The following is a 16480-nucleotide window of genomic DNA, read 5'->3' on the forward strand; positions in this document are numbered from 1 at the left end:
ATCTTTTAACATCATTTGACAATTCTTTGAAGCCCAAATAATGTGCAACCAGTTACTAATGGGCCATACACACTATAAGAGATTTTCTGAAGACTTGTTCCTTTAGACTTACCAAAACTAATATAATATGAGGTCAAACCTAAACACTTTCAATTTGTATGCAATCTGGCAGGCCCTTGCACTACATAGAAAAGGTAAATCTGAAGGAAATCTAACCACAAAAGTTGGATAGGGTGTATCCAGCTTAAGACAGAAGAAGCTGTGAACAAGATAAGGGACTTCCAACAAACATCGCACCTTGTGGTCTTTGGTCAATTACAGAGCTGCTTTGGGATAAATGAAGGGGATAGGCAGGGGGGACAACAGTAGCTAGTTAGTAAAGTTGGCTTGCAACACTAGGTACCCATCTTAAATGCCCATCAGATACTTAATATGCCTGCGGTTCAAAAAGGTCTGCTTCATGCCAAGTATCAAAAAATAAATTTCCCAAAAACAAATTGGTAGGCTGTATACTAGTGTCCAGTTTTTCAATTATGCATGAATGCTGCGAATAGCTTAGCTTCACCAGTGCAGGGTCACGTGTAGTCATGGATAATGCCTGTCAAGGGAACTTCGGAAACCTTTAAGACATTGCTTAAGTATATTAATCTTTTAGGAGTAAAATATATGCAAAAACCACAAAATCAAAAACTAGAACAGGACATTAAAAGAGCAAGTATGGCCAAAGATTTTTCTGGTCATGGAAGTGCACTTATTGCAGAGAGGGGGTTGACCAGGCCCCTGACAAATTCAATCCCTGAAGTGTAGGATGTTGTAGATTCCTCAGCCACTGTATTTTTTTATGAGAACAAAGACAGGAGATGTAGGCAGTGGGCCAATGTGTTTTTTTTTTCCCCAGGCAGTGCTTTTTTTATGTTTAAGTGTGACAGTCTCTCTCAAAGATAAGGGCCAAAGCTTTTTGGGCCACACTTCTCTTCTGGGTCACAGAAATGCACTAACGTTTGCTCTCCTGTGACCCAGAATCAGCAGACAGTTGGCTAAAGCCTGCTGTCGGCAAATGTCACAGAGCCAATCCAGGCTCTGCAAGGATGTCTGCTTTAAGGTCAGGATCTACTCAGATGCCTGACTGGCAGCTGGTTCAGCCTCCCAGCGTGCTGCACAGTTCGGCACTCCAATGAGCTCAAGGGGCAGGGGGCGTGGAGCCAGTGATAGGGAGTCACCACACTCTGCTCTTAGAGCAGACTGGGACAGCAGCATTGAATCAATGCTGCAAACATAGGGGTTTATGTATCCCCCCCCCCCCCTACCCCACTTTATAAAATTGTAATTTCAAAATGGTTGCAAACAGAATGAGGAATTGAACAAAATTTCTACGTACCTTTAATAAGCTGATGTGCTAGTGTACTGTTTGGCCCCTTTTCAATGCTGTGAACTATGCAATTTGCTATTCTCGTTAAGTGTCCCATGTATCCACATCGTTGCCCGCCTTCAGACCTAAAGCACATTAAAAATTCCACTATTACACTTTAGACTTGATACCACCACTGAACTATTAGATCTCTTAAACTCTCTAAAGTTTAGTACCGTTGTAAATCTCAAAATAATGCACTTGACTCGCTTTAAAAAGTAAGGAGACAAAAACATTTTAGAAAGGAGGGGAAAAAAAAAAAAAAAAAAAACTTACTGTCTTTTTTCATTCAAGGCCCATGCGTCAAGTATTCTGTCTATTAAGTGGCATTTCAAAAAGAGCTAGAAAAAAAAAAAAACAAACAATATTGCATTGACTATTTTGTCCCATTTAGTCACAGTAAGTGAAGGGAAAAATAAATGAATGAAAACCTACATGTCTTAATAAGATATGCTCTCCTGCAGAGTTCTGTTCGCAGATCAAGCTGTCTGTATTGTCACCAGGACTAGCAAGAATCAAGGCAATGCAGATTTCAACTTGCGTGTGAAGGAAGTTGTTCCAGGTGTATTTGAAAAACATATCCTTCAAAGAAAAAATAAATAGCTTGGTTTATTAGGGTGAACATGAATGTCACTGAAACATACTGTTCCATTAAGAGAGACACTTCATTGTAAGTGCCACCTGCTGTTAAACCTTAAGTGTCCATTCACACTGGTACGACTTGTCAGGCGACTTGGTCAGCCTGACAAGTCGCGCACCGTCGCTCCCATAGTGTAGTACAGGACCGGTTCTAATAGGAGCGACACAAGTCGCTCCGACTTAGAAAAAGGGTCCTGTACTACTTCGGGGCGACCTTGAGGCGACTTGCATAGACATTTTATGAAGTCCGTGCAAGTCGCGCTGCACGCGACTTCACAGGTCGCCCCCTAAGTCGGAGCGACGTAGTGTGAACCAGCACTAAGAGTGACTATCTAGATTCAAGTTGGGCAATACTGAATCAATGAAGGGCCACAGAAAAATACAGAGAGGATGTCCAAAAGCAGTCAGTTGGGCAACAGCTAATGAAAGGTTCTCAAGAGACTAGAAACTGTCTCCAACTCAGGACCACCTGAGGAACCATCACCTGAATGTAACCAGATACAGGACAAGAGCAACATGATGGCCAAGACCATGAAAGCAGAGCACCATCAGTCGTAAATAACTTTACCTGGGATGGGGGGGGGGGGGGGGGGATTCCCTGCCTGCTGCCAAAGTTTCCAATGGTACACAAGGAGTAGCCCTTGCGATGCATAGCCTTGCTCATCAGCAATAGGTAGCTATTCACGTACCTGCAACACCCCTACACCTAGCTTCGTCTTGCAGATGTCAGTGATGCAAAAATCAGAGATCTACTAAGCACTAGCAATGAGGATGTGAGAAAAGGACACTAGGGTAAAATCGAAGGCACAAAGCACAGACTGGTAGCAGGTACCTCCTAAAGAAGTGGGGATACAAAGTAAAAGGTCCCCAGAACCAATAAGAAGACTAATTGAGATCACCTATGAAAATGTATCAAACTCCTGGGGGGGGAGACAAAACACTGCACTGGTCTATTGTGGAGTTTATTTTTAACCCGTTTGAGACTTTAGCTACTTTTTAAATGTATTCCTTAGATGGTATTACACTATGTGAATTTGTTTTATTTGGGCTTTGGCGATATTAGTGAGTGAAGGTCTATATAAAACTGATGTGCTATACTTTGTGCTTTCTACACATTTTCTGAAAAAGGAAACCTTATTTGCTTGCGCACAAGTAGATAAAAAGATTCACCATTCACATTTGATCAGTTTAAACTGCATATTTTAGTTATACACAGTATTGCACATATAACACGTGTGGTTATTGGGGTTCACATTTGCGCTCTAGAGGTTTGTGTTGTGAGCTATATGTATATCTTGTGTGACATTGATCACTTTTCTCCCCAGCTATGTATATTTTCAGGACTAGCCTGAAATTCATATCTGTTATATGGGGTAGTGTCTTGGTATATTGGAGTTAGTGTTTTGGTTGGAGAGTGACATGCATACATAGCTGGGGGGGGGGGGGGGATTGGGAAGGTGCACACCAAAATTCCGGAGTGAATATTACACGAGTCACTGAAAATGCTGAATGCAGAATGTGGCTAGCTAAACTCTGCAAGTGCCAAGAATAGCAGCGCTAGAACAAAGGACGGCAATTATTCATGGTTTGCTTTCACAAAAACCACCTGTTAAACATTTTAGCAAGTGACTGTAGCTTTTTTTCTTAAAATCTGAACTTCACCTGAAAGGAGGAAGTTCTGCTCATCCTCCTTTATCATTGTGGTCAACTTTTTTCCCTGGGAACGGGTACCTATTTCTGACAGGTAATTTAATTGCTCCCACTTTCACTCTGCCTAGGCAAGCAGAGCAGAAGTTTGGCCCCCCTTCCGCAACCTGCAGAACCATTGATAAAGCACAGTGCCTCTCTCACATGCGCAGTGGGAAGCCAATTGTGAAACACTAAAAAGTCAGTCAGCTTCCCTCAAGCAAGATGATGGTGGTGGGGACCCAAAGTCCAGCGAAGAATCAGGCCAGGTGATGACAGCGCTGGATCCCTTGACTGGAAAGGGTCTTTATATTGAGGGCCATTTTGCACTGGTGCATTTAAAAGTACAGTATGTTTTTTTTTTCCAAAACTGCATAACGCGCATAACGCATTTTTAATACACTTAAGATGTTATCGTGTGTGTGCTCTAGTTTCCGAACTCTAAAAATAATGCACCTGTGAAACATTGGCACGTGACTCAAAAGTACCAAAAATGCAGACACGGTGCACTTTTGATGCATTCCTACTGACAGACAATGGAAGGTGCATCACAGATGCAGCATGCAGGGTTTATCAACACAAATGCACATCTCACTATAGTATGTACTTGTCTTAGCCCAGAGAAGCAAGTATAATTTGTCTGTCTTCCTCCTATCTGCATGAGCGACCGAAAAGTTTTCCTAGTGGTCACTTTAAGACCCAGAGGGCACCCTGTATTAAAGTATTTCTCAGAAAAGTTTAGCTATTTGGCACAAAATTTGCAGCTCAGATTTTATTGCATGCATTTGGGGAAAAAACAAACAAACAAAAAGACCCCATAATACATAGTATGATACCCAGGAGACACATGTGGGTAAGAAAATGGCAAAAATTACTAAGACGGCGATACCTACATCAACTGACAGTTACATTCTAAGCTATGCACTGGGTGTCTTTAAACATGCAGAGTATCCGAGCATGTAAGCATTGTTAGGATTTTATCTAGCTCTATACATCTTAATATTTTATTAAACATAAAACTAATGGGAACTTACCAGAATGACTCCTATAGTGTTTAGCTCAATTAACTCTATATTAATGCTGTGCGCATTTGTCTGCAATAAACTTGCTATCAATCTGATCACATGTAACCGAGTATTTCCTACAGGAGGATCTAGGACTCCCCAAGTTGTCTTCATGACATCAGTCTTCAAAGAAAAAAAAAAAAACAAAGCACGTTTAAAATTCACTTTCAAACAAATCGTGTACTCTTAGCACAGCTAATGTAAAGCAGATACGGGTAAATTTGACTTGACAAAAATAGGGAGTTTATAGCGGTTTCAATGAAAACAATTGGGACAATGAAAAATGTAATGTATGCACTTTTTAACCACTTCCTTACCGCTGGACATCAAATGACGTCCTAGGCTTTAAGTAGGGATATCTGAATGATGCCTGCAGCTGCAGGCCTAATTCAGATATTTTTTCAGCCGCCAATTCCCTGCACCGCAAGATCATAGCGGCTTCTACAGCCTCGCCCATGCGATCAGCGAGCCTGAGAAGGAATCCACCATTGGCGGAAGTACGCATAGAGACTGCCAAGGATCAGATGGTCCCAGGCAGTCTGACTGAGGCCCAGGCATGATGTTATCATGTCACCCCCGGCCTGGCAGTTCTCAATACTGCCGTGATCTCGGGTGGATAGCCAAGATATTTACACTTTTTTTTTTTACTTCAGGCTTTGCAGCCTGTAGGAGAGATATGAGGTCTTATAGACCCCCAGATCTCTCCATAAAGAGGACCCGACAAGCACTATCCATATTACAAGGGATGTTTACATTCCTTGTATTAGAAATAAAAAGTGATCAGAAAAAAAATTAAAGGGAAAGTAAAAATAAAAATTTAAAGTGCCCCTGTCCCCGCACACAGAAGCGAACGCATGCGTACGTCGCGGCCACATATGTAAACGAGTTCAATCCATACATGTGTGCCGCGACAGTTCGAGCAAGAGCAACAATTCTAGCCCAAGGCCTCCTCTAACTCTAAATTGGTAACTTGTAAAAAAAATTTAAAGCGTTGCCTATGGAGATTTTTAAGTACCGAAGAAGTTTGGCGTCATTCCACAAGCGTGTGCGTAATTTTAAAAGCGTGACAGGTTAGGCATCCATTTACTCGGCCATCTTTCACAATATACAAAAAAATTGGGCTAACTTTAGTGTTTTTTTTTTTTAATTCACAAATTTATTCCAAAAAAAAAAAAAGCGTTAAATTTAAAAAGGTATAGCTCAAATACCATGTGACAAAGTTGCAATGACCGCCATTTTATTACCTATGGTCTCTGGCTAAAAATATATATAATGTTTTGGGGGTTCTGAGTACTTTTCTAGCAAAAAAAATGATTTTTACATGTAGGAGCGGAGTGCCAGAAATGGCCCGGTGTGGAAGTGGTTAAAGTGCTAATAAACACCAAAAAAAAGGTCATCCTACTTTATTGTACTAGTGGGTGTACAGGGATTAAAAGTTTACAAGCCAAAACAAGGATCCTAGCAGCAGGGAGTATCTGTAGCCGGGAATTTTAATCAATCCTAGATGTTTTGTTAAAAGGCCAGAGTTACAATTTTTCTTGATCAAATTTCACATGTAAACACTCACCTTGTAAAACCACTCAATCAGTTTAAAAATGGGATTTTTGACTTACTGTAAAACCCATTTCTCTGATGTTCATTGATGGACAACTCCTGATTCTTCAAACATTAGGTTATACTGCCCCCTACAGGAGTAGGACACTAGGCAGGAAAAAGCATGACTAAGCCTATGGGCAGTCCCAGGGGCTATACACCTACTCACAGCTATAGGCACTCCGTTTTGTTACAAGCAGTGTCAGAAGAAAGCCAACTCCACAGAGAAGCGGGTGCTGTGTCCGTAAATAATCAGAGAAATTGATTTTATGGCAAACCATAAAAAAAAAAAAATCCCATTTTCTCTTTCGTTCATTGAAGGACACAGCTCCTGATTAACCATTGGGACAACCAAAAGTAGTGTTAAACATGGGGGGGACTGCAGAAAGAATATTCTTAAGGCTAACCATAGCAAACCAGGTAATATGGAGCTCAACCAAAACTGGAACTCACCTGAAAAAAAAAAAAAAAAAAACAAAAAACAACAATACACCCTCAAAGAGGACCAGGTCCTCTAAAAAGCAGCCTGCAAAAACTTGCAGCCAAAAGAAGCATCCACAGCTGCCAACACATCCACTTTAAAAAAAACTTTGTAAAAAAGTGTGCACAGAGACACCAGTGATGCAGGTTTGCAAGGCGGCCGATGACAGAAGGCCCAGGAAGCACTAAGCACCCAAGTAGAGTGTGCCTCAACAGGAAAAGGAAGAACCTGACCCCTAATTGAATAGGCCTGAATCACTGTCTGATCCATCTGCAAATAGTCGCAGCAGAAAACAGCCAACCCTTTGAGGTCCAACTGTGAGTACAAATAGGGAGCCTGACTTCCTTAAAGACTCTGTAGCTGCCAGGTACACTAGGATTGCCCGAACCACATCCAGGGAATGCAGAGCAATTTCCTTAGGATGTTAAGGCCTGGGACATAAGGAAGGCAACACAATGTCTTCATTCAAATGGAAAATCAGATGACCTTTGGAAGGAACAACGGACAGGGAGGAAGAACCACTTTAGCGCTGTAAACCAAAAGGTAAGGTGAGCGACAAGACAACGCTGCCAACGCTGACACTGCCACCAAAAAAGTCACCTTCTGGGATAATATAAGCAGGGGAACCTCCCGATATTTTCGAAGGGAGATTACTGGATAATGGACAACACCAATTTGGGGACCCACGGTGGTAATGGAGACCGCACTGTAGGAACCAAGTGTAGAGATCCCTGGATAAAGGTATGCACCAAGGAAAGTGTGGCCAATGGATGTTGAAAGAAAAACCACCAATGCCAAAACTTGGCCCTTGGTGGTACTTAAGGCCAGGCGCTGCTCAAACCCCCTGTTGGAGGAAAGCCAAGCTCCGAGCCACTGAAAAGAAGCGAGGGAGAACCCCAAAAGACTCACACTACGCAATGCACGTCTTCAAAATATGATGGTAGATCTTCCTAGAGGTAGGTTTTCTAACCTTTAACAGCGCAGGAATCATCCATTCAGACAAACCTCTATCCTTCAGCACTTAGCAATCAACAGGCAAGCCGTTAAACAGCGACTAAAGTAGGAAACAATGCAGAAATACTGAGCGGATATGTATGGAATACAGGTGTGTCTCAGTCCCCTATGAAGTACACAAAGATTTTTTTTCCCCGCATGTCTTTGCTTTATGAATGATATCGGTTTTCAGATTTATATTTGTGTTTTTTCCTGATGAAGCAAACTAGTGTTTTTGCGAAACGCGTCAGGATCCACCCAGCACAGACTGATTAGTACTTCTGATTTGTCAGAAATAGATGAAGCAACTACATGTATGTATTTTGTATCTTCTTTTTGACGATCATCTTTGTAGTATTGTGCATGTATTTTCATATATCCTTTTTATGTAATAAACTAATGTATTTTTATTTCCCAAGTCATCCTCCAGGACGGTTACATGAGAGAGATAGGCTCCTCCTCCTACAGGAAACACAAGCACAGATATGTTTAAAATGGCCGCCCACCGGCTGCCCCTCAGTTCTTGTGTTTCCTGTCCTACAGGCATGAGCTGCAGAAGACATTCATCCCCTGTTTGTTATTTTTCTTCCTTGTCCAAGGCAGGCGTCCCTGGGCACCCCCTTCCTACACCTGGATACTACTGGTGAGGCCACCAGTTCCAGGTTTCTTTGGGGTAAGGAAGGTGGGATTTCCTGGGGGGAGACCTGTATTTCAGGACTCCCCCTCAGCTTGATCCCCGGTTACCCTATCTGGCGCCAGGTGGTGTTTTGGATGGCGGCAGGGGGAGGACTTGTACCTCATCAAGCAATAAATTCCACTTACCTCTGCTGAGGCCAGACTAGGTAAGTGAAGAGCCTAAGAGGAGCAGTTTCTACTTGTCAGCCAGCCGGAGGTCCTGGTGAGGCTGCCCGCCACCCCTCCAGTGAAGGCTCGCACACCGGGCCCCAGAGGACTGGGGACCCCGTGTGCAGCACGCCAACCGGCCGCGCCATTGGCGCGGCGGAAGTGACACTCTCAAAATGGCGCCGTGACCGGAAGTAGGCCGGCGGCCAGCTTGAGCTGGGGAAGGTGCGGGAGATAGCAGCTAGCGTTGCTCCCTGCCTATCCCCGCCAATACACAAAACCAGTTGGGCCATGGCGCCTCCCGCCCACCCTCAGTGGGCTTCCAATCTTGGCAGGACAGGCCCGGAACAGACGCAACAGCTCTGGTTCGCCACCCCGTGCGACCACCACCGGCTGTCCCCTGGGCTGACCCCCCATCATGGGACAGAAAAGCGTCGGTTCCCTGGTTCAGCAATGGCGTGCTACCTCCCCTCCAGACGGTCCCTGTGGCGGAGGACCTAGCCACCTACCAGAGGCTGTTGGAGCAGGCCAGCCTGGTACGGTAAGTTGGAAATGAGGGGGGGGGGGGGGGGGGGTTTCCTAAAGGGAAAAATGGGGAGGCACTGACCTTTGCTTTCCGGCCATTTTTTACGCTGTTTTGGTTTTCGGGTTTTTTCTCTACCTGACCAAGCCAGTATTGTGCAGACGGTTAGCGTACACATCAATAATGGCGTTACATTTACCTGGGCATGGCGAGCGGCGGGAGTAAAGCCAGGTCCCTCAGGCTACACTACTGAGCCACTCAGCGGGAAGTGTAGAGCAGCATCCGGGTGCAGGAGATTGCATAGATCTGTTGCCCTTCCCCCCATCATCATATATTTACACCCCTACCCGAGTGATCAAGCACCAGCTAGGTCACAAGGTAGGAAGAAAAATAGATCTCTCTTTCGCCTTATTATCTCCCCACCCAGAGCACCTATTTCAGGGGAAAGCCCTACGTGGGGCGTGTGGCAGTGTGAAATTTCGACACTATTCACCTACGACCACATCTGCTCCCGAGCCGAGCAGGATCAGGCAGGGTTAGTACCTGGAGGGGGATCCACCCGGGAACATCAGTCGCTGTAGGTAGAAGTGGGGGCACATGTATGTAATACACATGTGCGTGTATGTATACATATACATACTGTCGACTTCCAGCACCCACTCCCCCCCCCCTTCTTCCAGGGTGGACCTGAGGGGCGTAGTGGTTATAGCGGTTTGCTATGCACCGCGCAACCATGAGTCCAAACTTGGACAAAGATGAGTTAATTAAATAGCTTCACAGAGTCATCATGGTATAATGTACTCGATGTAAGAAGTCTCCCCGGGGGCCTTCGGGCCCCAGACTCGACATGGGCGAGTGGTGCAACATCTCCTTTGAGAGAAACCTGTTTGGTCCAGTGCTCAACCATAGCACTGGCAAGAACAACGGTCAAGGCCAGGGGTTTCCAGTCAAAAAAAAAAAAATAAATAAATATATATAGAGAAGCCTAAAGGGCTTTGGAGGCACCAGGGGAGAAACTCACTTGATAAGGAATATCGCAGTTTATACCACATCACCCTGAACACTCCTTATCTCATCAGGTCTTGGGGGTAGACCTCCTCTTCCCCAATCGTGGAACTTTCAGGAACATATCCCAGCGGAGGCCAGTTCTCCAGAAGGGCAGGACAGACTGACATTTTCTCCAGATATGGACAGAAATCAAACTTATGGCAAATTCGCCATCCAACCTCTGTCTCACCCCTTCTCGAACCTCCTCGTCTAAGGGAAAGCCATGCAGGTAGCAGTCATGACTTTACTGGTTGGTAAGGGGATCAAAGAGCGCCTTTTTTCTCAGAGTATCGGGGGTTTTTACTCCCTGGTTCCGCTAAGAGCAAAAAGCCTCGGGCAAACTATGCCCAAGCAGGAACCTAAAAAGCCTCTATTACTGGATTCAGTACAGAAAATGTAAATACATCTTGCCAGTGAGACACCTGTTTCCTGAGAAAACTTTACTGCCTACCCTAGGCCTGAAGTAGGCCTATTTTTCTGCTCTGGTTCGTTCCAGCCATTTGGCAGACCCCAGATTTACTAAGTGCAGAAAGGCAGAGCTGCCGATTCCTACATCAGCCTCTCCCCTTTTGGGGATCTAGGCAGCCCACACAGTTTTCACCAAAATGGTGGTAGAACTGAACCAGGAGCTTAGAATGAAAGGGGGATTTTCTTAATGGAATGATGCCCTCATCGGTATCGGAAGAACCCCTTAACAAATATTGCTTACCTTCGGGTTGGTAAAGCAACATACGTCAACAGTACCACATAACAGTGGGGGGGTTGAGGCTACACCATCGACATAGCAGCCCTAAGGATACTTTTGCCAGCGTAGGGGCTACAAGATGGCTCAATTTGATCACACCTGATCGCATGTCGGCCTCAGTTTAAACAGTCTAAGGGGCCCAACTCCACAGGTAAACCCGTGAGAGGGGGAAAATATATCCGCTCCAGAGGTAGCCCGCAATCCACCTGATCAGCAGAACCACGTATACACTTCAGTAAGAGGACTCGCAGATCAAGTTTCTAAAGGCTAGTGAAATCATAAGGAGACTAAAGCCCCATGCACGGGTGTGGATTGTCTGCAGACTTGCCTTTTCTATGTGGTGCAGGGGCCTGCCGGATTGCATACAAATTAAAAGTGTTTCGGTTTGACCTTGTATGGTGTGGTTTTGGTGGGTCTGCAGACGGGGGTCTGCGGATGGTCTGCACGTGTGTATGGGGCATTACTGGAGAAAGTGATGCTTAAACCCCACACGGACATCCTGAGACCTCAGTCAAGTCACTTTATGACGAAGTCACGATGAGGGGGTACACCAACCACCAAGGGGGGGGTCCACGATCATAATATCTCAGGAGTAGCCCTCGACTTATTGTTAGGGGCAGAGATGCGCCAGGTCCATGTCAGCAGTCCACAAAAAGGAAGATCACTGGACTGGAGGACCTTCTAAATCGCTGACCCGGGGGAATGGAATCTGAACCTCGAAGTCTTCAAGGCACTCCCTCGGAGTGGGGGTCTTCTCGAAGGCGATTGATTGAGAACGGCGGACTCAATAAGAGGGCAGATTACTTCTTCTACAGATAAGGGGACTCTCTAGGGATAGAACCCCTTGGGCTCCGGGGGGGGACAATTCAGCCTCACCCCATAGGGGTGTGCCTGGGCACACCCTAATCACCCAGGGCACACTGGCATTATCCCGTTTGCCAGTGAGGAGATGGGAAGGATCTCCCTCGGACCTGCTCGGCCATAAGAGAAGTGCCACACACTTCTATTTCACTTTGCCAGCAGGGAGAGTAATGCTCCGCAGCCATATACATGTAGGCAAATACATGCATGTGTATTTAAACTTTGGGGTGCAAACCCTAATGCATAGGCTGCGCACACCCACGCTTCGCCCATACATTTCCTCCGACCCAGGCTACGCACCGGGGGAAATAATAGCAGAAGACGACTCCTGGTTCCTCCCCGAACAGCCTTCTAGTTCATTCTGAACAGGGGCAACCTTCTAAATTCTATCAGGATCCCATCACTCCCACATCTGCACTTTGAAACTAGCAGCATGGATCCGAAACAGCGGGTACTAGCAAGCTGGAGTCTCGGCCGGATAGCTAGTACCCTACTGTAAAGTAGGAAGCTCACCAGGAAAATTTTACAACAAATTAGGAAATCCGGGAAACCTAGGCACTCTAGATTTCCTCCTGGATGGCACAAAAGCAGGGGCTTGTTGGGAGTACACTCAAGCTCCAGGAGCCGCCTTATCGGTATTTACTGACAGGCTGGCACATGATAATCAGTAGTAAAACAAGTTCTTCAAACCTATCAAAGTCCGGTCCCGTTAGATCGGTACGCTGAACAGACCATTTGCTGGCTACAAAGGTCGCATTGACTCTCACCGATCCGTTAGTAGCGCTCCCGTCTGGAAAATACCTCAAACCAGGAGGTAGGATTTGCTGACATACTAGGAGTCTGGAAGGACGCCCCGCATTATCCGGAGGCTACTAAATCATGTTTTGCTTTTACCACTCACATAACCAAAGCAGCCTTGTAGAACTCCGTAGCCACGTGGATCAAAGTGGCCATAGGAGCGGCCTTATGTCACACCTTTCATTCATATGTCAAGGCACTTCTTATTGATTGGGCAGCAGAGACTGGGGGTTCCATCTGTCAAATCGGCTGAACAGCCTCCTGGTCCAGGGACTCTACGGTGGTAGGTTACCACAGGGTTGTTCTGGCCTCCAACCAAGGTCTAAAGATTTGGTTGAAAGGTCCTGCAAGCGGTAGTCCCACCCTAGATATACATCGTTGGGGTCTCATGTAACCGTCCTGGAGGATGACTTGGGAAAGTCTTAGTTATTACCTGATAACTTCCTTTCCAGGAATCCTCCAGGACGGTGGACCCCCACCCTATTGAATAACTGTGATATAGATTATTGGAGGCTAAAAGCCTACGCTGTCCAGTTCATCTTTGTATAACTGAGGGGCAGCCGGTGGGCGGCCATTTTAAACATATCTGTGCTTGTGTTTCCTGTAGGAGGAGGAGCCTATCTCTCTCATGTAACCGTCCTGGAGGATTCCTGGAAAGGAAGTTATCAGGTAATAACTAAGACTATTTGTTGCGTGTCTCGTTAAAGTCCCACGGGTCTCCATTTCCTGTCTGTGTAAAGTAGGATAGAAGATTGGTCATTGAGACAGCAGATCTTTCCTGAGAGGAAGTCTCCAAGGAGCATCGGCGACCAACAGGACCAGATCAGCGTACCAAGACCGGCGAGACCAGTCTGGAGCCACCAGAAACCCTTGCTGCCTCGATCCTGCACAGGAGTCTTGGCAGAAGTTTGAGAGGGGGAAAGGCATAAATCAGACGATACTAAAGAGGATCCCAAGACCATGCCACAAACCTCTGTACCTTTCACGGAATGTGTACAGCAGAGAAGGCTGGACCGATCGTTCTGCCCACCTTAGAATGCCGGCTACTTCCTGATCTGCCAAGACACTTCTTATGCCTCCATGGGGATTGACATAGGCCACGGCCGTGGCATTATCCGATTGAATTCGTACCGGAAACCCCTGAAGACTAATTGTCCAATGATCCAGACAAAGTCGGATTGCTCGGAGTTCCTGTACATTGATCGGCAGGCGGGACTATTCTCGAGCACAAGCTATGCCAAGGATGCCTCCCCAACTGGACAGGCTGGCATCCATGGTGACAACTGCCCAGTACAGGGGGAAAACTATTTCCCTGTTGAAGTGCTGGAGAACAAAACCACCTCTAGAGACTATGGATTCTTGTCCCATTTCACCAGAATCTTTTTTTGCCAAGATCTCATGTGGAACTGGGCAAACGGAACCGCCAAGAAGGTAGACACAATCAGGCACAGCACCCGCATGCTGGACAACAGAAGCTGAATTGCCTCTGGCAATTTCTGGAGTTTTTCCAAGAGGAAGCAACACTCTGGCTGAGGCCAAATCCACCCAGATAGTCCAGTTTTCTGGAGGGAACCAGAGCAGAGACTTCTGAAGATTCAGAATCCAACCAAACTCCCTCAAATCGCAGTGTGTCCATCAAAGCAGTCGGCGACTCTGCTCGCAGAAGATTGTCCAGGTACCCCAGTACCGCAATCCCCCACTGATGCAACAATGCTAGCACCGGGGCCAACACTGAAAACCCAAGGAACGGAGGGGAGGCCAAAGGTAAATTGCACAAACTGATAATGCTCCTCGCCCGCGGCAAAGCAGAAGAAGCGCTGGTGACCGGCACATATTGGAATGTGAAGGTAGGAGTCCTTGTTGTCTATACGAGCGAGAAAATCCCAGATGTAGGGACGCCACTACCATGCGAATGGACTCCATTTGGAACTTCTGTACCCACACAAAGCAGTTTAGCGCCTTGAGGTCCAGAATTGGATGTATTTTGCCTTCCTTCCAGGGCACTGTAAACCAGTATGAGTAAAACTCCTGAAACTATTCCGAAGCCGGACCAATCGCCCCATGAAGTAACAAGTCTTGCACTACCCAAAGTAACCCTGAAAGCGCTCTTGGGACAAGTGCAGGTTTGAAGGGAAGAACTTTAAAACAGAGTTTTGGTCTTTTCCTCCATCTTGTACCTGGACCGAATTACTTAGTGGACCCACTTGATCTGTACCAGAGGTCCACGGATCCGGAAATCCAAGGGCTCCTTGCCCTTGTTAGCCTGCGGAAGAAGAGTACTCTTCCCCCTTGTGAGCCCCTTAATTATGTCACCCAAGGAAGCTCCAAACAGGCGATAACCCACAAAGGGGAGATCAAATAAGGCCTTCTAAGAAGTCTGGTCCGCAGACCAGCATCGTCAGCCAGATAAGACGCAGAAGGACCACTGCTGATACAGACAGCCTAAAAACAAAGGAGCCGCATCCAAAGAAGCATCACAGATAAACTGTAGCCCCTGGACCAACTGATACACCAGTCCTGCAAAGGCAGGGGGGGGGGGGGGGGAAGCTGTTTCCCCTCCAGGTCCTGTCGTAAAAGTTTAGCCCACTCCTCAGTTTGCGACACCAGGTCAATAGTAAATAGCGGCCTAGGCCAAACCAGCCATAGTAAAACACATGGCTGGCCAGAGCCTCAGCTCACCTATCAACCCGATCTTTGAAGGCCATGGACTCAGCAACCGGAATTAGGGTAGCTTTATTTAATCTGAAAACCGGTGAGTCCACTACAGGTGGGACCATCCACTTTGTAAGCAGGAAATCCTTACAAGGATTCCGCATAGCAAAATGCTTAGGGACAGAGTGCGTTTTGGACAACCCCACTGTTATGTGACAATGTTGTCAAAGTAAGCGGGAAAGGGGAACACCCCCGCCACAGTGGAGGACCTGTGATGCCAAAAGGGATTGGCGCTTCAGACGCAGCATCTCTGCTAGGTTTTTAAAATTTTACCCTTTGGACACAATTAGTGCATCCACCAGCACCTTATCCTGCACGACTAGAGGAGCAGAGGAAACATCCTCACTGTTTGAGCACTCAGTGCGTGGACCCAGTTGGGTGACTCACGTCCACGGCAACCGAAACAGATTCAGGATATGATGGACAGATGAGGCAGGGGAGGGCGGTGGACGCTATACTAAAGATCACCAGGAAAAACAATCAGGGGAGGGTCGCCGACTGCGATCCCACAAGGGAGACGCCGACCCAGAGTCCAGGAATGGACGATCTACTGGACCCGGCAAAAAAAAGAAAAAAAAGGGGGGGTCCATAGAAACCCACACAATAGGAAATAGCCTACATATAAAGGGGGTGGCCCGCCATGATGCAGGCACACAGGCAGGGTATCCTGATGGTCCTGCAGCACTAAAAGGGGTAGGTGCCCTCCACAATAATGGCGGCATAGTTGCCCTCAAAACTTAAACTGCCCCCACAGCGCCACCCCTTCCAAGGGAGGTGCCAAGCTGACAGCATGGCCTAGTAGGCTGTGGCCTCAATTTGTGTGGAGGTGCAGCCACAAGTGCACTCATCCCAGCAAGGCTCACTGGGGCCAACCCACTAACGAAGACCAACTCAGCTGCATTGCCTAGTTGGCCACAGGATGCGCCCTTCCATTTTTGCGGATGCCCAGCCGCCTGGGCATGAGCCTCAGCGAAGCAGACCACCCATGGGCAGCATAGGGGGGGGGACTGATGCCCAAACAGAGGGTAGTGGTTTCAGCCACCCTCACAGGGGCTGCCCCACATAGCTCCGGACCAGTCAGCCACAA

At 46.7% G+C, this 16480-nt stretch overlaps 1 protein-coding gene across 6 annotated transcripts in view; it reads right to left on the bottom strand.

The window, feature by feature from the left end:
- PPP6R3 (protein phosphatase 6 regulatory subunit 3) overlaps positions 1 to 16480 on the bottom strand; it is a 144888-nt gene that overhangs the window by 95791 nt on the left and 32617 nt on the right. For all 6 annotated transcript variants that reach the window (XM_082269817.1, XM_082269815.1, XM_082269818.1 and 3 more), the window contains exons 9-12: positions 4768 to 4920; positions 1844 to 1990; positions 1685 to 1749; positions 1379 to 1494 (exon numbers count right to left, since the gene is read on the bottom strand). In XM_082269817.1, coding sequence (XP_082125943.1) covers positions 1379 to 1494; positions 1685 to 1749; positions 1844 to 1990; positions 4768 to 4920 — 481 coding nt within the window. The remainder of the gene's footprint in view (positions 1 to 1378; positions 1495 to 1684; positions 1750 to 1843; positions 1991 to 4767; positions 4921 to 16480) is intronic.

Source organism: Pelophylax lessonae (genome assembly GCF_965119305.1).
Source record: "Pelophylax lessonae genome assembly, chromosome: 10".
In the NCBI taxonomy this organism is placed as follows: domain Eukaryota; kingdom Metazoa; phylum Chordata; class Amphibia; order Anura; family Ranidae; genus Pelophylax; species Pelophylax lessonae.